The sequence below is a fragment of the Cebidichthys violaceus genome, unplaced genomic scaffold, assembly GCF_023349555.1.
Source record: "Cebidichthys violaceus isolate CVI_PGR_0920_01 unplaced genomic scaffold, fCebVio1.0.p SCAF_11, whole genome shotgun sequence".
Taxonomy (NCBI): domain Eukaryota; kingdom Metazoa; phylum Chordata; class Actinopteri; order Perciformes; family Stichaeidae; genus Cebidichthys; species Cebidichthys violaceus.
Window position 1 is genome coordinate 15,962,388 of NW_027176274.1, and position 20,760 is coordinate 15,983,147.

Genomic DNA, 20,760 nt, shown 5'->3' on the forward strand with positions numbered 1-20,760 from the left:
TAAGAGGTTTGGGGATGAACTTCACTGTATCGCCTTAATGTCAATGTCTGCCTTTCTTATCTTTCAGTGACATACTGTACAGGCGGTTCTATGAGTCATTTCCAACATTTACAGTCTATGAGCAGCATTTGCAGCAAAGCATGAAGCCTATGAACCTTCTTATGGAAAGAACATGTGACATGTTGTTCTATTTAGAAACATTTTACAAATTCAACAATTCTTGCTTGTGAAATACTCACACTCCCCAATGTACAAGCCTTTTCTTATATTTATGTCAAATCGCCTTAGTTGTTACAAATAATATTTTAGTGATAGCAAGTCCATTAACTTTTTGTTTTTTTAAGGTGCATAACAAACTAATAAAGATTGAATAGCCCTTCATGCTGTTACGTTGGGGGTCATTTTAGCCAGGGCTGGATTAACCCTCTAGTGGGCCTTGGGGCAAAATTGAGCAGTTGGCCCCCTTTCGCTCCCCTAGTTCTTTTCACTAACTTTGCATTTTGTATGTATCCTTTTTTTTGTATAAATATTAATGTCCGTTACATTCAAGCCCTTGCAAATCAAGTTCACACATTGCTGATTAAGCCTATCGCCGCCAGGGAAAGCTCTCCATAATTGGCTGTGTACGGAAGTTGTGGTGTCTGGCGACTGTGTCGACATTCCCCCACTGGCGCACGTTTGCTTGCAGGTGAGATCGCCATATCTCCCCCGCCCCAAAAGAGCTCTCTTTTAGTCTTCCTGTGCCTTTTTTAAAAACTTAAATCTAGTCTAGAAACTTAACTTCTGCCATACTCCTACCTGCTGCTCTGTCGCTATGGTCTCTCCCACAAGGTAATTACTTAAACTGCCAGAGGGGGGGAGACAAAAGATCCGTACCCAGGTATACACTTTGTCCAGAATCACAAAAACTAACCACTTCTTATGGAATATTGGAGTATCTAGTATAGTCATCAAAGCACCACAGAATGATTGCCACACAGTGATATACGCAGACAACACAAAGCCTTGTATGTGTTTGATAGTACTTTAAAGTGACATCTAAAAGAGATTGGAAGCCAGTGCAGTGAAGGCGAATTTGGTGGGATGTGTTAGAAACACGTTGTTCGTGTCAGTAGTTTGGCTGCTGGATTTTGAACAATTTGGAGCACTTCTGTAGTGTTCAACAAGGCACTGCTATAGTCGCGGTGGGAGGATATAAAAGCAAGTAATTTTCTCTGTTACTAAGTAAAAAATATGATCTAATGCTGAAGACATTCCTTAGCTGATAACAACATGACTGGACTTTGTATTTTGCTTAAGGCTCAAAGCAAAAAAAGTAACACTCAGAGTTTTGGGTGTTGTTAATGTTAGGCCCAAAGGGGGCAAAGATTGACTATATTTAGTTGGAAATGTGTTGAGGGCCAATAACATGGACCTCTGTTGATTCAAAATGACTTGCCTTCATAAAGAACAACAATATATGTTGGGCTTTCTTCCTGCTGGGGGACATTATTTTGTCGATGTTGTGTTGGTGACAAATGATGTATTATGCTTGTACGCCATACCATAATAACATAGTCAGGAGTCAGTAAATTCTAAATCTTAATAAAGAGTAACAACAAATATATCTATGCTGGACTTTTTTTTAGCCCGATACTAATATATTTAAGTAAGTGTATGTGCAGAACCGGTTTGGGCCACAAAACTACTCGGTATGGTTAAAGAAAAGATCTGGGTTTGGGTTAAATTAACTACGTAAGTGGCGCTACTCAAGTACAAAACCTCTGTAACAAATAAGTTAGCAAAGAGCAGTCTCCTGGGTGAAAGTCTAGTGCATCCACCCTGACCTCCTCCCTATGCAGGATTTGTTGTTTTTTATAGTACACCACGAATTATAGTGCATTACTGAGGACAGCCTTATTGGCCAAACAATTAACATAAACAGCTGCGTTTTTGATAGTTGTGCCCAGTGGTCGACTTCAAAATCTGATCATGACAAGAATAGCAACAAATTGATTGTTGTTATTGATTGTTTTGTCCATTAGTCCCTTAAGCATCAGTTGATTTTCCATTATAAAAGACAACTGGATGGGGTGTGCTTATCCTATATGGAACAGCAAATTAATGGTTTTGCAGATATAATTTTTACTGCACTGTTATAAGAGCAAGCATCACATGTTTTGCATAATATGTATCTTATATGCGTATATTTTAATTTAAATGTATTTGAGCTATATTCATAACAGGATTTAATAATCTCATAGCCTTTGACCAAGCATTTCATATACAGCTGACATTTATTGATAGTTGACATTTGCAAACAACTCATGTTTACTGTTTTAAACATTAAAGCACAAAAGGACAAATATGTGTTTAAATATTCCAAAATAAAAATTGGGCCTCCAGGAAGTACAACACAAATGCATTACCATTTGGCAATCATCATCAGAGATACGACAATACAAGCCCTAGGTAAATACAGAGAGGCAATCTGAGCTACTTACATTACAGGGGCCTTCAACAAGGTTTTGTCCATCGGGGAACATTAGCTTTTACTATTTGCATATCATTTAGTTGCTCTTGAGAGGTGGAACAATAAGGGACTCACCGAGCCCCTTTGAAACTAAACATCAGTATCATGAGCGCACAGTCTTAGTAGCTTCACTAATCGTCTCACGGAGGAGTAAACATTGTGTCTCATTAATTCGTGGATAAATTTAATTAGATGCTCACTTGCTGTTTGAAGTGGCCCTTTTATTAGGACGCCTCAGGCCATAGGATGAGAGGAAACTGTGTTGCATGTGCCATCTTAATTAACATCGCAGTAAGGAGTAGACTTCAGAAAAGTGCTCGCCTAAACTGTCACTAAAAACTATTTTGAGTCCATTAGATGAATACACCTATAACTGGAAAGTGAAGACACTTCTCCGCTTAGCCAATTAGGCGTTAGCTAATGTGTTCTGCACTTACTAGTACACAGGCCTTTAGTTGTTGTTTTTTTAATGAGAAAAAGTCTGTTTTGTCTCAACATGAATCTCACCTTTAAACTATTTTACTGCAGCGAAAGCAGCAGCTCTTTCAGAGGGTGACACCAGCATTATAATGCGGACTATTAATAAACCAAACGGTATAAAATCTTCTCTGAATCATGCGGTTCATTACTCTCTGTCTGTTTTCTGGTTCTACACGAACGCACCCACTTCCACTTTCTATTTAAGTTCAATCTTGAGCTTCAGTGAGCGATATTTGTTCAGTCTTTTTTCCATTTTTTATTTATATTTATGTATTGTTTTATATTTATATATTTTTTGTCATGGCAACTTATTCAATAATTTCTTAGTTGGAAATGACTTGGACTTGCTCTTTCAAGACCTGAGACTTGACTTGGACTTGCACCATGAATACTAAAAGACATGACTTAGACTTGCTCTCTAAAGACTCGAAACTTGACCTGGACCTGTCCTCTAAAGACTCTAGACATGATTCAGACTTGCCTTCTTTAGACCTTGTGACTTGGACTTGATCCAAAAAACAGCCCAGCATTCAATCTCTTAAAGGACCTCTTGTAGACTTCTGTATTTTCTTCATACACTAAATAGTCAGAGCACGTCTGTTTTGTCAGAATAATTTTAAGGATCCCTGCTTTTTGTGGTGCTTTTAGTTGGCTGCGTGGATTAAGTAATGATGGCCAATAGTGGAAATGAGTAGTGCAAGTCATAATAACAGTAAGAAACATGTCATCTTTGCTTCACCAAAGCACATCCTGTGACCATTAATGACAGTCTTTTCAAATGTTTCGTCTGCTTCCTGACCATTACTGCCCACGTCTAAGTAGACTATCAAGTTTGTGACATTGAAATGGAAAAACAGACTTTATTATATTCCATTTTGCATGTGGCCCAGCATTGACATTTCCAGTTTGTCCCTACACAGCGTCGCTGTAGGTTACCATACTTCTCAGTGACGAAGGGTTGAATTCCTCTCGCTTTTACGCCTCCAGCTACACTGCTTGTCTGGTTATTTCTTGTTTTTGTTGTCTCTGTCTTTGCCTCTCACTGTCTCAGTAAATTGCAGTGAATATATAGCGTATATTCCCATGTAGTTGATGCAGAATATATGCACTGATACTGTATATGAGTACCCACCTCAATAAGGATGCCCCACAGCTGAGTGGTGCAATTATGGAATCTAATTGACAGGGAACACCTAGTTCATTTTAAACAACAAGAGACACACAGAGTGTAGAGTTCAAAAGTATTTACTGAGTCATTTTGGACACCTTGTTGACATGACAACAGGAATGCTAGTTTAGAGCGCTAGTTGACTGTGTTTTCTGGCTGTAAGTGGATGTAATGTAACCTGACGCGCCACTTGGTTTGTTACGAAAGAACCATCTGAGAATTGTCATTGAAAACCGTTCGGAAATGGGCAGGCACTTTTGAAAAATACTTGACTGGTGATTGGTTGAACACCAGCCGCACACACCTAAACCACTCCCCTAGCTGCCGGTAGCTCCTCACAGGTCCGCTGATTGGTCAGAATCATTGTGGTTTCGGAGACAAACGCATTACTTGAAGCCTGACAAGATGGACGTTCGTGTAATCTCGTGACCCGGCGATTCTCGCGTAATCTTGTGATGTTGGGAGAATCCTGCCGTAATGCAACAAAGACAAGAATACAAATGCTGAGTTAGTGTACTGTCAGCAACTTTTTGACGACTACGAAGTAAAAAAAATAGACGATAACACAACACACAGTATTCGCACATGTGATTTATCAGATGCTCGACCAAAAGACTTTGCTCCAGCAAAATTAGTTTTGAGTGTCTAACCTATGAATCATTAGTATCGTACTTCCATATAAATGGCTGACTTCATTGCAATATGGTGAAGATGTGTATTCCTGTGTGAGAAAATGCCTGTCCTCTCGAGGTTGACGCCACAGTTTCGATAACAAATACACTCGAAGGAGCATGGGCCGCACTTTAATCTGTGTGTCCCGTGCACTGTCGCCTGTATAAATTGCCAAAGGATACTTCCTTGGCTCTATATTTAGAGAGAAGATACTGTCTACTTGGTCATTTCTCCACTAACTTGACAGGATGGTTAAGTTAGCTTTGCCTTTGGCAGCTACAGCAGGGCAGCCTCAGAACTGAGGGCAGATTCATTTCCAAAACCAACAACCGAGAAATCTCTCCGTCATCTTATTTGCTTCACCGGCAGAAGAAGATAGGACAGCTCACAGGCAATCCGCTGATCATGATATACTGGACCAATATGGATAAAAAATAGTTTTATCATGTAATGTTTGTGTTGGAATCAAACCAAACCGATGGTTGTTATTTATCTGGGAAGTGTCAGGTGGGATCATTCAGCATTTCCATAACTATCTTCCATTATTTGTAGTACACGGGATGTCCTCTGTATTGGAATGTGAGTTGTGTGTTTGCTTTAGTGTGCTGAGGCGTAATTTACTAGCCTGACATGGTCACACCAAATCTCAGAGGAAAATTGGTCTGGAGCCTCGGTTTCCAATTTCCAAGGGGCTTTACCAACGAGTCATCAAAAATGGGACGTAGCACTGAGCGACCAGTGACCTCGTCTGCCTTGGACATGGTCAATCACGGCACCTAAAGGGGGGACCGGGCGAAAAGCAGGTGGGGAAAGTCTGAGTGACGGAAAAATGTAAACAGACTGCACCGTGTAGAGATGAGCTGGTAGTTTATCAGTTGGTATGTTGGAAGTACGACAAACACATCTTTCTTCTAAAGAAAAGCTTTAAAGCGGAACACCACCTACATAAAGAATTACAATATGTTATTTCCATGTCCTTGGAAAGTTCAACCAATAAGTGAACATGAGCTACTTTCTCTCAAAGCCAGAATTCCAGAGAAGTAAGATATAAACTTGGGATGTCATCAAGGATAAAGTCTGGAGCTGCTCCAAAGAACGGGAGTCTGATTTCGTTGACCCACAGAATGCTTCCTTTCTTTTTTGAACCCACGTGAGCTTTATTCTGTTGTCGTGTTCTCAGTTCTAAAACCATATACTCAACATTCCCCCGGACGCTCTTAGCAACATCTGTAAGATCGTTCCCAATGCCTTGTCTACGGAGCGGTTCCACACTTTATACTTGATGACATCACAGATTTCAGTTTTAACACTTTAGATTTTGGATTTGGGAGAGAGTTCTTCATGTTTACTCATATTTTTGGACAATCCTAGACCATTGGAATAACATGTATGAAATTAAGGGCTTAGTTTGCCTTTAAGTGCATGTAATTGAACTTCTTGCAAGAAAATATATCGTCCAGTTTGTTCAGCTCTGTTCCATACCAGCTGGAGCCATCTTGGTTGTTTTCGAAATTGCCTCAACAGCTCCTGTCTTTACGGTCTTAATCTCAAACGCGCCCGATGTTAGGTAATTGGTTGTGATTGACCCGGCCTGTCTCAGGTCAATGGAAACTTGTCCAAAGCAGAGAGACACATCTGCCAGAGCAAACAAGCTCCCTCGCAGATTCATCTGGTTCCCAGGCAAGTCATTTTCAGCTTCAAATTGAAAGTTTCCCATGACAGGTATTTAAACAGACTCCTGCAATGTCTCTGAAACTCCTTTCTTGCTCACTCAATGGATATTCCCGACATAAAGACACTAGAAATTTGGGCCAACTATGAACACTCTCTGGTCTCAGCTTCTCCAATGTGAGAATGTGCTGTTTTTTTTCTGTTTTATATCATTGTGATTTTAATATCTTTTGGCTTTTTGATTTTGTTTTGGTCAAAACAAGACATTTCAAAACCACCTTATGGTTGTGGTAGTTGTTTAAAAATCAGCTCGTGGTGTTCAACTTCCATACTTTCTGGTTTTGGTGATGCAGAATATCTGTGTAAATGTCCCTTGATCTGTCTTGATCAGTGTTTTGTCTGTCAGGGCAGTGTGTGGAGAAAGGAGTCTACAGCTGGGGACACATTATTAGTGTCTCTCTGTAGCTCACAGGAAGGTTTAATCTGTTGAATGTCGACACATAATTGGATACATATTTCGCATATTGGGCGGGGGGTGAATGACACCTACACTGACCCTTATTAAGGATGCAGTCTTGTCCTATTCATGCCCTCATGACTCATTTTGGTTTGTCTACAAAGAAAGTGATATCTTTTCTGAGCCTGGAAAAATGTTTTGCAACTGGCCATCTGCAGACTGATAAGGCTATACTAACATTTCCTGTATGAGTCGTACTGATGATAATTGCAAGCTTTATTTAAGGTAGAGAGTTCCAGAAAGTGATGCATCGCACAGGATACTGAACTTGTCCGAGATAGCAATAGTTCTACACTAAATCACTTGGAAATGATGTGCGGATGCCATAAATGCAAACGGAATATTTAATATGTGACATTTAATGGTGTGCGATTGCTTGTGTTATTGTGTCATTTTATTTAAAATATGTTTTGCAAGGCATAAAACAAATGGCAAAGCAATGTTTCTAGTCAATAGTTCGAACCAGTCAAGTCTAAGTCAGAAATTCAGCCCAATATTTCTTGATATTCCAACAAAGAAAGAGCCTACCGCTCTTCATGAGAAGGTGTGGAGACTAATTGCAAGCTTTGCACTCAACCATAGCAACTGGTGTCAGTGGCGTGAACAAAAGGTTTAGAGAATAAAAGAAAGAGGTTAAGTCTGAACTTGTTAAGGTAGCACTCAGATAGACTACACGATGAAAGAGTGATCACTTCGCCTTCGCTCTGTGCCAGTTCAGACAAGGTGGGCGTCTTTTTTCTTTATTGCAGTTGAGATGACTTTTGCATTCCAAAGCTGCTCAGCAAAAGTGTAGTTGAAGTTGAATCAATATCAACTTGCAAAGTGAAGATCGAGATGTCTGCTGTCAGAGCTGTGTGTAGTTGCATCATGTGTTTGGATCTGCCTCTGTTTACTTTCAGCCCCAAGTTTTTCTAACTTTGAGAATGTGCAGGTGCAGAGCAGTGTGTCAGGTTCAATGCAAATCCTTCGAAATTAAAACAGGTTGCGCAACTCCAGCACACCATGTCTTATTCACTAAATGTTTTTCAGCTGTCTTGCCTTTGTCATGGTGATCAGCCGCACAACGAGACCTTTAAACAGATGAACACAAACAGGGTTCAACAAAGCAAAAGATAGGAGGACAAATGAAAACCATGTCAACAAGTTCTTTCTTGTACAGTTTTCCACCATTTACAGAAAAAGATAGTTATGAGTCTAAAATTGTGTGACTCAACTGTTATAGTGGTAATATATTCTGTGTGAATACTAATAAGAGCAGGATATGGCCATATCTGTGTGTCTCAGCAAGTGGAATATTTAGTATCCCAGATAATAGCAGAAGTCCAATGTTTGCATTACATCTGGACCATATTACAGAATGTGCTAAATAAAGTCCCCAAATATGGTGACGTTTAGAACTGGAGGAGAAGGGATTTGTGTACACAGAAGATCAGTGCAGATCAAATTTTTTTTTTATATGGTCCGCTTTAATTTGTGCAACGTGAAAATGTACCAGACTAAATAGAAAACAAACCGAAACTATTACTTTGCAGTCGTGCTGCAGTGTGTTCTGCTTATATTTTGTTGTTGAGACAAGACGGGGACAAAGTGGCCACATCAGACAGAACAGAATAAAGGTGCTGTTGATTTGTACACAATGCAGGCTTAATCCCTCTCAGGAAAGCATGCATTGAAACTAAAGTTTCAGTTTCACTAAAGCTCACCAATTACCAACACAGAAACATCCCCTTTTTTCTCATTTGTACTGTTTGAACGATTACCTGCATTGCAGAAAAGGACCGCTGAATCGATCCTCTCATCTAATCAAAGAGTGAATCTACGGTACAATCAGTCGAGGATGACATTTGCATAGAAGGGGAATGAGCCACTTGCTCTTGCCTTCTGTCCGCCCTATTGATTCATCTGCGTAATCGCATCCGCATCAAAGGAGAGTTGAGTTAGACACAAATGTTCATTGCTGCAGCCTGTAGAGTCCTCAAAGGTCAATTCAATACCCGACGAATAACAGCTTCATTGTGTGTGGGGGTATTGAAGATGCGTTTCGAAAAATGGGTTTTAGCTTGTCTACTCAGGCTGGACTAAATAGTAAATTGCTGACTTGTGATGTCCAATACAAGAAGTTATTATTCCCATGTGTCAAACGATCTCAGTGGTTGTTCAGAAACCTGCGGTGTGGTGTTCTGCTGTGGGAATTATTCACTCGCTAAAGTGTTTACTTCTCTTTTAAAATTTTCTGACAGCAAATAACTCAGATTGCAAGGGTGGCATACAGCAGATAGGGAGTAGTTTGTATTCATGATATTGCAATGGGATAACACAATATCACAATATTGCAAAGACAGCAATATGGATGTTAAAATTCATGTTTTGATGATCGAATGAAACCTCGAAGAAAGCAATGAGATTTTCTGGCGGACGTGCCTCTTTCGAAGGCCAAAAACAATTACATTGCACCTTCCTTGTACATTATGTCTTTTGTGGGTCAATCCTACTATAGCCAATTTGAATGAGAGATAAAAAGGTGGATTGTGTAGGTAATGATAAAGATTACAGCCACACAAACCACAGACCAATATTCATATATACAGTAGCTATGGTAGTCAAGCTACATTAAACCAAAATATAATGTGCTTTTGGCCTCAGGGGTTGTGCAGTATGTCTTTACTGCCACTTGAGAATGTACTTGAGGGTGTCTTTATAGGCTCATATACTTATTCATTGTGTAAATGTTGTATATTTACTTGCAGGGCTTCTAATTAGAGCTCATCTTGAGTCGCATGGTGCCCAATGTAAGTTTTCCCCGAGGGGACAATAAATAACATCAGAATCAGAACGGAACGGAGCACACGTTTACAGTGTGTACAACGTACCAACAATTTAGCCTTTAAAGACAATTACTTTCTGTTTCACACAAGCTTCACTGTCTAATAGGCTCTTGCAGCAGCTGAGATATATAAACAAAAAAACAATAAGGAGCCATTCACATTCATTTACATTAAATACTCAGGAGATGTGACTGGTTGCCAGTTACATTTGTTATGTGGCTGCCTGTTTTGCAAACAAACCTGTGTGTTCCCACCTCATCTTATGTCTGATCTCTTGAATCAGAGTGCGTGACCGTTCTGGTAGCTCCTGATGGCACGACAGGGAGCTACCTGCAATGCTTGGCTGGTCCCCCATTTTGGGAGCCTGCATGTTCCTTCACTTTATGCTCTGATTACATGCAGGAAATCGGCACGTGAGATCGTCTGCGCATCTCTGGTTGTTCTAAACTGAGCTATTTCAATTCACAAGGAACTTAAATTAAGGCTCACATATTTAAAGGTCTGAAAGAAGTAAATTATCTGGTACAGTTTGTGAGCACGGCACAGAAACCTGAGCAGCTGCCGGTACATCATTAAATACCCCAATATATTCACCAGCAGAAGCTTCATAGACGAGAAAACACAAAAGACACATTTCAGAAACCATCATAGATTTTATTGTCGATGTGTTTAAAGAAATGGTTAAAAATTCTGCCCCCCTTTACTGTGCAACCTCCCCGGTCAGGGACTGAATCCCATTGTGGCTTTTCTCTCTGCTCTTTCTTCTCTCCTTTGTGTCATTTCAAATGGATCTGGCTTTCGTGGGACCGGCATTATGATAGAACGTTCTACTGGCCTACTTTGCAAAATGTGTCCCCTATTAGTTTTACCAACAAAATGTACATTTCCTATTTAAAAATGATACTACGCTGACAGAACATGTATCTGGTGTGTTGAAGTTTAACTTAAATCCTAATATCAAATTTGGGAAATGTATCAACTTTACAGCGATTCCCTTACAAATAAGCAGCTCACACATTGCTACTTTCACCATTTTTAAATATGTAGGGAGATTTGATGTTATATTACAATCCTCTTAAACAAAGTCACAGTTGTTCTTGGTCTCTGTTTCACTTCAGGCAGTTACATACATGCTAATGTATTCACATTTGAATATGTCTTTGCTCTTTGTATTGAAAACCTTTGATTGTTTCCTGTCTTGAACATTTTCTATCACTGGTTTGAACACCTCCATTCTCATGAATCTTGTGTTTTTTGGTGTGCAAGCGATGTGATAAATAATTCACTGAGTGTTTTGTAATTGGGACTGCCTCAATTTGGCAGATGGTGCCTTGGTAGTATCTACCCTACAGGCTTGTGCAACGTATGGCAAACTTATGCCCACATCATTGTTTGCCATATGCTCCTTCTGGACTGAGAAGTGGCCACACACCATTTTCTCCTAGGCATGCTTGATTTTTTTTTTTTTTACCAAGGGCATGACCTGGTGAAGGATATATGTCACCAACCTGCAGTTCATCTAATTATACACCCCCCCACTAGAGTGCTGCCCAGGTAACACACTTTGTCGCATTGATTGGCTGAGAACCAGACGAGACAAACTCTAATTGGCATTGAGTGGGATTGTTCAGTTCGCCGGCGCTCAGACTTTGCAAATGTCAGAGCGTGGATTTGGCGGAATCACCGAAGGGAGACGGATTTCTGGTTCCCATTATTGTTGCGTTATCGAGACCAACGGCAGGTAGGGGCTCAACTTGGATTTTGCCAGGAAAAGATAATGCCATTGCTGAGGGAGAGCGTGGAGATTCCGCCACTGAGCTGACATCGGAGAAAAGTCGCTTGATTAAAACAGCTGCTATATAGAGGGAAGGGAGTTAAAGCCTTGAAAAGGCAGACAGAAAGTTTGATTTTTGTTTTGTTTATCCGTCCGGAGTCTCCCGTTTGAAAGAGCGAGACAAAAGAAAATCTGAGACTGAGGGTGGAAAAGCTGAGATGAATGTTAAATCTGGCTTGGCAGGAACAAATGGGCCTACAAAAGCTATCGAATTACGGAGCGACAATTAACTTGCTCATTGCATCCCTCCTCCCTCAACACCTGCCATACCAACACAGGCTCTGATTAAAAATGCAGGGCTCTCACAAGCCTTTTAGATTATTCAGCAGGTTTCCTTGCTGTGCTACTAGTTAGAACAAGAGGGTTGGTTTCAATCTTTTCAGCAACACCACATTAAATTTGTATAGTAAGGCTCGCACATGGATCTGTGGACTAAAAGACATCGCATTGACATTGATCTTAACGCCCAAGTGCAAAGATTTTTCCAACTGGGCGTCTCCGGCAACAATCAAACCTGGCAGAGTTCGTGCTATGCTCTGTGTACTGAGCTATACAGGACCAGGCCTGTTGCTGCCCAAACACAAATAGGTTCAGTACTCACTCAGCCTTCAGGGTAGCCCCCAGTCTTATTTCCCAACCACACAACGTGAGCTCTCACAGATGTTGCTGTTTGTCGAAATGGCAACCGATTTCTCCTGGAGGCACATACGTGTCCGTGTTTCAGTGGGATTCCTTTGATCTGCAAGAGAAAGTGCTTTAGAAGGTGCTTGAAGCCCACTTTGATCTCTCAACATGAAACACTGTAGGAAGTGCTCTGCCTGTTTGCAAGATTGCTGCTGGAATGGGGTCATCTCTCTATGGCTGCTGAAAGGCCAAAGTATATTGCCTTAATGAGCTGCATTTGAGATGATCTGCAGAATCATTGCGATTGTTTCTTTTTCGATTTCCTGCCCACCATCTTTTTCAGGTTGGCTGTTATCGAGCTGATCCACCCCTTTTTTTTGCTGATGGTAGCCTTGGAGGCATTTCCATTAAATATATATCTTCTCACTTGATTCAAGTGTTGTGAAGGAGCACCGGTCTTCTTGCGTTTCATACTGTTTGACAGAGCCTCTTATTATAATAGCAATACGTCGTCAAGTAGGCCGTCACAATGATTACTATATCAACCTATCGTACTAATATATATGTGTGTGACCTCAATCATTTTTATGTTAAATTATTGTACAGTATATGGACATGACCTCAATCATTTTTAAGTGGAATTATCGTACAATATAGGGACATGCCCTTGATATTGCCTTTTCTGTTTACATGTTTTTTTGTTTACATGGGAATGTCACAAACACACCAACATGATGGCAGAATAAACAGTAGTTTCCCACCCATTATAGCACTACAGACATTGTGCATTTTTGTTGACAGTGCCTAAGCGTCAATTTTGTGGTTTTATTTGATTTGCGTTTAATTTATATAGGACATATATTTTTTTAATATTCTAATTCTAATCTCGGAATATCTTTAAGAATTAAAAGTGTATTGCTCTTTTCAATGGTGTTTTCGCATCCTAATGCTATTTTATTATCATTATATCAGCGGCATAAAATGGTCATAAAATAATAATAACATTGTTTATTGCAATTATTTCTGGGACAAAATAGCATCCAACAAGATTAGTTATTGTGACAGGGTTATGGTCCAGACTCCACATGGAGAGTTAATGTGACTCTTTAAAATGACAAAGAAATGTAAGTTTCAATTTTAAAATTTAAATACATATTTTGTGCAGGAAGCCAATAAAAAATAACCAAACAAATTATAATAATATTGATCCTTCTTTACTCACCAACTCTTATAAATTCTGCATTAGTAGTGCTGAAATCACAATTTCAAAGAGTGCAATTTCCTACATTTTCAAGAGCCACAACCTTGATTAGAAGTTACGACTGTAATGAGTGTTAACAAGCTGTAAGAAATGAGAAGATTTCACTTTGATGACAACTGTTGCTAGGAAATTTACTCAGCTGTATCTGATTAGCTTTAATTATGTGAGCGTGAAAAAGCACCACAGAAGAATGTATTGGTTCCTGCCTGGTTTACCTGCTATCTAACAGATAGAGCTGCCAACATTAAGGCTTTTAAAATGATAAGCCCACTCTAGACTCTATGGCATTGTATTTTCTCAATTCAAAGAGAGCATCTGCGGTTTTAAACATACAGATATCTAGTCCTTGAATTTACTAAAAGCCCCCTGCTTTTTTCACATTTTCCATGAAGAACCAAGCAAAAATGTTGTGTTCTCAGGCCCATTATGAGAGAAACACACATAAATTTAATGAGGGTAGCCTCATTTGTTCAGGGTTCAACTGTAAAATCTTGGGACGGGCTGTGACTCACCCTCAGCCCTTTGTCCACTGGCCTCAGGGCACGGCTCCGATAAACACTGACTGCATTTCTTACATTGCAGGCCTATCTACTCCACAGTTGATGCGCCCTTTTGGTTCTTTCACCAAAGCACACGCATACTGCACTGACCAAAGTGTTGCAACCCAACATCACTTCTGTTTAATTAATGGAATTTGTAACCCATCGCTTCATGACCCATTCAGCCAAGTGAGTCACTAAAGACAATACCTTCAACAGTGGTGACTAACTTGGAATAAGGAATAAGTGAGTTCACTCTAGGTACAGTATGTGCCTGTGTATGTGGAATTCTAGTTAAGTCATTCCCAGCCAAGTAACAACAATAAAACAAAATGATTAACAGTTCCAGTTCCTTATTACCTTCATTGTTGAGGTTATGCTTTCACTTTGAAGCAAGTTAGTTTCTCTTGGATTTGCTTGGTCCTACACATATTTATACATATAGGCCCCACCCCATTAACACCTCCACAATATTTACGTACAAATTTGGAGCATAACAAAATGCATCTATTTGTTTTCCATAACCATTGATAGATTCATGATGTCAAGTCAGTTATATATATATATACAGTATATACAAATATGCCTCAGAGGGCTTTACAATCTGTGTAACATTCCTTTGTCATTTTACCTTTGATTGTAGACAATTATTCAACAAATTTAGATTAGGATTTGAGGTGGCACCTGGTGGACATGACCATTTTAAAAGCCTTAATTTAATGTTTGCATTTATACGTTGTTATTGTACAGAAATATTTCCAAAATCACCATCATCATCATCATGTGGATTGGGACTCAGCTGCACATGAAAAATGTCTAAAAGAGTTGGTTTTTTTTAAATCAAAGTCACAGATTTGTTAGTGCTGTTGTCTGCCTTTTGTGGTTTAGAAATTGCACTATTTCCACAATTATTTTAAGAGAAATTAAAAATATTTTTCTGTAATTATCGCGCTGTGTATAAGCACCTAATCAGACACAATGAATACCTATAAATACTATAGGTAGCATTCTGTGAATTACTGAATTGTATCCCAGAAATTATGTTTTGTACTTTAATAATGAGTACATGTTTGAATGTATTCTTGTCACATGCACTATTTTCTTCTCACTTCCCACCACTGTTGTCATTATTTTTATTTTATTTGTTTATTTATATTAAAGTATCTGAGCAAAGTTTGATATTGTTTCAACTCTTGAGTTTTATGCATACCTTTTTACTTTTTCGACTATTTCCTTCTCAATTACACAGCATGGGGAAATGATGAGAAGCATTCCCCTTTGAAAGCATACTTAACAATTGTCTCTGATGGAGTGTTATGTCATATAGTTAAAGCTGCAGATGCCAGAACCAGTGGGAGCTGTCAACACTGTGCCATTCTCTGTGTCTCTGTCTACATCTGTCTGACTTTCTCCAGCTGTTTCATTAGTACATCGTACCTTACTGTCATCCTGGTAACAGCAAGTGTGCTTTCTGGTGTTTTTGTTTTTCGCTGAGTCATCGCTGCGTTTTGTTGTTCTGCTCCATGGCTGCTGTACAGTTTGTACTTTAGTCCACTTTGCCTAAAGACCTAGAAATGGAGGTGCAGGATAATCATCTGGTAGATTAAACAAGCTCGGACTGGGCTTCAAACCGACTCAACCTGCCCATCTCTGGCATTACAGAGGTGCTTGGCACAGTGCATGTTGAGCAACTCAGATCTTTATCCAAACGTGTGAGTATGTGTGCAAATCTTGGCCGCACTGAGCCCGTCAGCGATACTCGGGAGACTAGCTGCCAATGGAAATGTGATGCATCTAAAATCTGCCTTCCTTTTCAGCGTGGTCTCTATTTACGGAGATGGCTGATTTGTTGGTTGAGTTCCAAGGGTTTTGTTGAAGCATTGTGTTAGGAGGACTATATTTATTTACCTTTTGTTCAGCAACATTAAGGATTCCTGATGACAGATTTGGAGCTTTGCACGGATTTGTGGATTGCTCAGAAAAGTTTGCATTCAGAGCCGTTGTAACGCGTGTGAAAATCTATTGTTTTGTTTTTGTAACCCAGTTTGATATCAATCTCTAGTCTGCAAAATCCATTATAAACTATATGCCTCATATGAACAAAACAGTTATACAATTCATTATTTAAAGTCAAGCGTGATTGGGATGTATTGGGAACAAAAAAGACTCAGATTGTGCTGTTCATTCCTTTTTGTTTTAATGTTTAATCACCTTGTAGCCCATAGCTCTTCTGTGTTAGTATGATACTGTAACTTAAACTAAGAGTAGAGCTGCGTGTTATTAAGCCTATAATAGCTGTGGTGGGGCCCACACAAACAAGTAAAAGTTGTCACTCATCAAGGCCAGGTGAAACATATTGAAATGACTTGCAGTTTACTCAAGCAGCTCACATGGTACATTTAGTATAAAACTGCAATTTCTCTCTTTTAACAGATTCTTTTTGCAAACTCAATAACTACAAATTAATTTCAGACACTTCTTCTTTGACGTAGCCCTGATCGATATTCCTGCTGTTCATTTCTTGGTGTTTTTCACATTAATAGCCTTCCTTTAAATGCCTGAATGAGAGACCTTTAATGCAATTTGATAGAAGTCTCTGAGAAAATGACCCGACTTCTCACTTGATTGATTACCTCAGTAATAAACATTGCAAAAATGAGTTTATGGTCTCAATTGCTATTTTCAAGTCTTCTTCAATACCGCATGCTGTTTATTTACCAAATTATGGTCTCATTTAGAGTAAATTAGAAGATAAAGCAGGTGGCGGTTAGAGGAATAAATGCAAAATGGTTTTCATTGTACCCTCTAGGCTACAGAAAACATCAAAAAACACACATTTAGGAAAAGTTGTGGGCTGAAAGGCATGTAGTTTTTAGTTAAACAGTGTAATTTGCATTATAAAAACCCAAACAGTCTGTGAGACCGTCTTGGTGGTGTTAGTGTTAAGCACAGACACTCTTATGCAGCTACCAATAAGGGTCACTGATTGCAGGTGTCGACTGACTGGTGGTGCTGGTGACTGATCACTGCGAGTCTTAACATATTTAATTAAAACACATTTCATTCTAAAGCTCTGGTCGTCAATGGACACAATGCGATTCATTTTGTAAGTTATTGTGCACTTTTTTGTGTTCATTATCGGCTGCAGTTCAAAACGTAATACAAAATAAAGTACTGTATCAAAAGCTCAAAGTTAGAACTCTTAACATGTTGTTTATTGCTCCATTTATCTTCAATGGACAATGTTACAATTCACGGCATGGTTCTCCCATGGGTGCTTACGATTGCCCATGGGTGCCTGAACTCCCGATCGTCCACGCAATTGGTACCAATGTGTTGTGCTGTGGTTCATGCGATGGCTTCATTTGAATGTGTACGTTACAGTCAAAGAAGTGTTTTGGGCCCATTGTATGTTTATCTATCATAAGCTGCGGTCTGCATTCTCTCATAAAAATGAACTTAACAATATTGTGTCTATGTGGGTGTGTACGTTTGCTGCGTGTTTCCTTTCAGAGAAAAAGTTTAAGTTGGCTCTCAACATTTTGTTTGGATGGGTTTCTTTTCCTCTGTCTGGATATTGGACATGAGTGATTGAAGATCACACTGCGTATTGTACTTTGGTCTGTCTCAGACAAGGGAACCACCACTCAATAGGAGGAAGCTGTTTTCTTCCCTCTCCTTGGGCGGCCACAGTCTGGCATAATGAACATTCTTAGTTACTAGATTTACAAAACAGCAGTCTGCACCATGTTTGTACTTTTTTTTCTTCTCCCAAAAGAACAAATCTGATAGCTTGAGGCATCCAATGACAAAGAAGAAAGCAAAAAATATCAATTTCTCTGTAAAGTTTGTGGAATGAGGTTTAGCAGTGCAGTGCTATGCTTACATAGCCTAAATGGGGTTGGGTACAAGACGGAGACCCAGATTGTGTGGCACTGTGTAATTTCTCCCCTGCTAGATGGCCTTATCTTCTACTGCTTATCAGAAACAACAACAAGAACGCAAATAAAAAACACCACAAGTCTCTGCAGGGAAGACAACCTCCCACATGCAATAGCATTACCACAGGTCAGGAGGAGGGAGGGAGTATTTGATCAGTGTCCCAAATAAATTAAATTTGGACAGGGTTTTATGGAGGGCAGGTTGTAGTGCTGAGCTGCTGCCCTCATTACCTCGCCTGGCAGAGGGACTGTTTGTTTACTGCTGTGCTGATAGGACAGGCAGGGTGGTTCCCATCACATGGTGTGTTTTGATAGAACTTTGTACCTTACTGGAAAGAGAATTTTATATAATTTCCAGTCACACCAGAGAACAAATATATATAATTGGATGAAAATTAAACTACCTACAAAACCAAACTAAACATGTGTTATCAGCTTTGCGTTTAAAAAAAGCAAAAAACTTAAATCCAAATACACCAAGAGTCTTCAGCCATGCTAGCAGGTCTGTGGGGCTGTACTTAGGCAAAGAGGTGCTTTGAGCTAAATGCTAATGCCAACATGCTAACAATGACTATTTTCATCATGTTCACCATCCTGGTTAAGCGTCTTACCATGCTAACTTAATATGCCATCAAATATGGCCACTGGAGTGTTTTTAACAGCAAATGGCATTACAGCTTATGCTAACATTAGTGCTAGCTTGGTTGGTAGTAAGTCAAGTAAAGACTACATATTTTCAGAACTTTTTTCAGAACTACGTAGTCCTATTTCTTCGCTCACTTTTCTCCAATCCCTCTACTTGTCTCTGTACTGCACTGACGTGGAGTCGCAGGGCTATGTCCTCCATTTCTGATCCTCTGTGACATCAGGAGGAAGTTAATGCTAATAGGCTTTCGCAACACAACGTTGCACGAATTTTCCTCTCAAGTTTAAACACTTCAACTCGTGCAGACGAGTCGCCTGGTGCAAATTTGCATCTTTGCAATAACCCTGCATGTAATCTTGCAGCAAAAAAATATTGTGTTTGGCCTGAACACACCTTTACGGTTCATCTTGTGGGGGACATGAACATCTGTACCAAATTTCATTGCAATCCATCCAATAGTTGTTGAAACATTTATCTCAAAACCACAAATGTCAACCTCATAACAGTGCCAGAGGAAACATTTAATCCAAAAGTCAATAGGATTCATCCTCCGGGGAACATGCATATATGCATAAATTCTATGACAATCCATGCAGTGGTTGTTGAGAGATTTCAGTCTGAGCAGAATTGGTGTATCTATTGACTGACAGAGCACTACTACAATCCATAGAGCCACTCCACAGGCCTGGCTAGAAACCTCACCACATTGATTTTTCAACTTATTTCATAATTTCCGACCTTTCCCTTTTCGTCCCTTTTATGTCGCTCTCCACTCTGTGCTTGTATCGTGAACAATTCAGTCCCCCAGCCTTAGCCAGCTGCAAATCCCTTTGGACAGAGATTCCTCTTTTCTCTGTGGGTTCTGAAGTAACTGCAACTCTACAGGCAGGCATAACAGAGACCTGTTTTAAAATCAGCAGGGATGAAGGTCGAGAAAGACATTTCTCAACAGCACACAGAGAGATAGTGATTTGACATCGGCAACGGTGGTTAGTAGAGCTCTAATGTCACCTCTTTCCCGGATCGGACCAGGCTAGCTTTTATGAACAATAATGACAGTAGAGAAGTCGATTCAGAGCTAATTCAGTTTGCAACTGTATTTGTTATTGACAATTATGGACAATGGTGCCCATGTCTTTGTCCAGCAGAATATTCACCATACAGCTCTGCAACACACTGCCCGATCTACTGCAGTGCAAACTGTTGCTGTGTGCTGCATCCTGTGAAATTTCTGCTGCTTTCACTCACTGTTCTCCCACCAGCTGCCACCTGCCTGGATCTGCCTTTATGTACTGGGGATTTAGATTCACCCTGGTGGTTCCTTAGTCTCAGTTCAAAAAAACTAAAAAAAACACCCACCTGTAAGCTTGTGTCTACACCATAAGTTGTATTTTGAGTTTTCTAAAAAATAAAAAAGTGTTAAGTGGCTCTCCTGGCTTTACAATATTAATTATTAATTTGTCAGTCTAAATGTTAGGTGAGGTCACATAGCTCACGATTTGCCGTTAACAAATCCCTCACACAGCTTCCATCTGCCACAGAGTATCTAAAAACAGTAAGCTGTTAAACCACACACTGGAGTCTTTTAGAAATTATACAGTCATGCAACTTTACCTTATCTCGAAGCCCGAGGTTAGAGTTTGATGTTGTGACCTAATTTCTTCCCACACACACACACACACACACAAATCCTTTTCACAAAGCGCCACAGGAAGCAGAGTACTAAGTGTTGTCTTTCTATCCCACCTCCACAGATGGAGCTCAACCCGAGCTCTTCATCTTCAATGAGCTGTGCGCCCTGAAGGACGAGCCAGGGCCTTGCAAGGCCATTAAGGAACGTTTCTTCTTCAACGTCGACACGGGCCGCTGCGAGCTGTTTGAATATGGAGGCTGCGGGGGAAACGCCAATAATTTCGTGACCTTGGAGGCATGTGAGGAAACGTGCGTCGTCTCAGGTGGGTATGACCCTTTAGCTGACAATTTCAACTACTTTATTAATCGATTTCTGACATGTTTCCAATGATTCGCCTTGATGTTAACAGTGTTGAACAGTGAATACAGACCCTGACA

General features: G+C 39.9%; 1 protein-coding gene across 1 annotated transcript in view; it reads left to right on the forward strand.

Moving 5' to 3' along the window:
• The window catches only part of tfpia (tissue factor pathway inhibitor a), a 35,957-nt gene that overhangs the window by 1,103 nt on the left and 14,094 nt on the right, over window positions 1–20,760 (forward strand). The window contains exon 2 of the mRNA XM_068705141.1: window positions 20,445–20,645. Within this exon, the coding sequence (XP_068561242.1) occupies window positions 20,445–20,645 (201 nt within the window). The remainder of the gene's footprint in view (window positions 1–20,444; window positions 20,646–20,760) is intronic.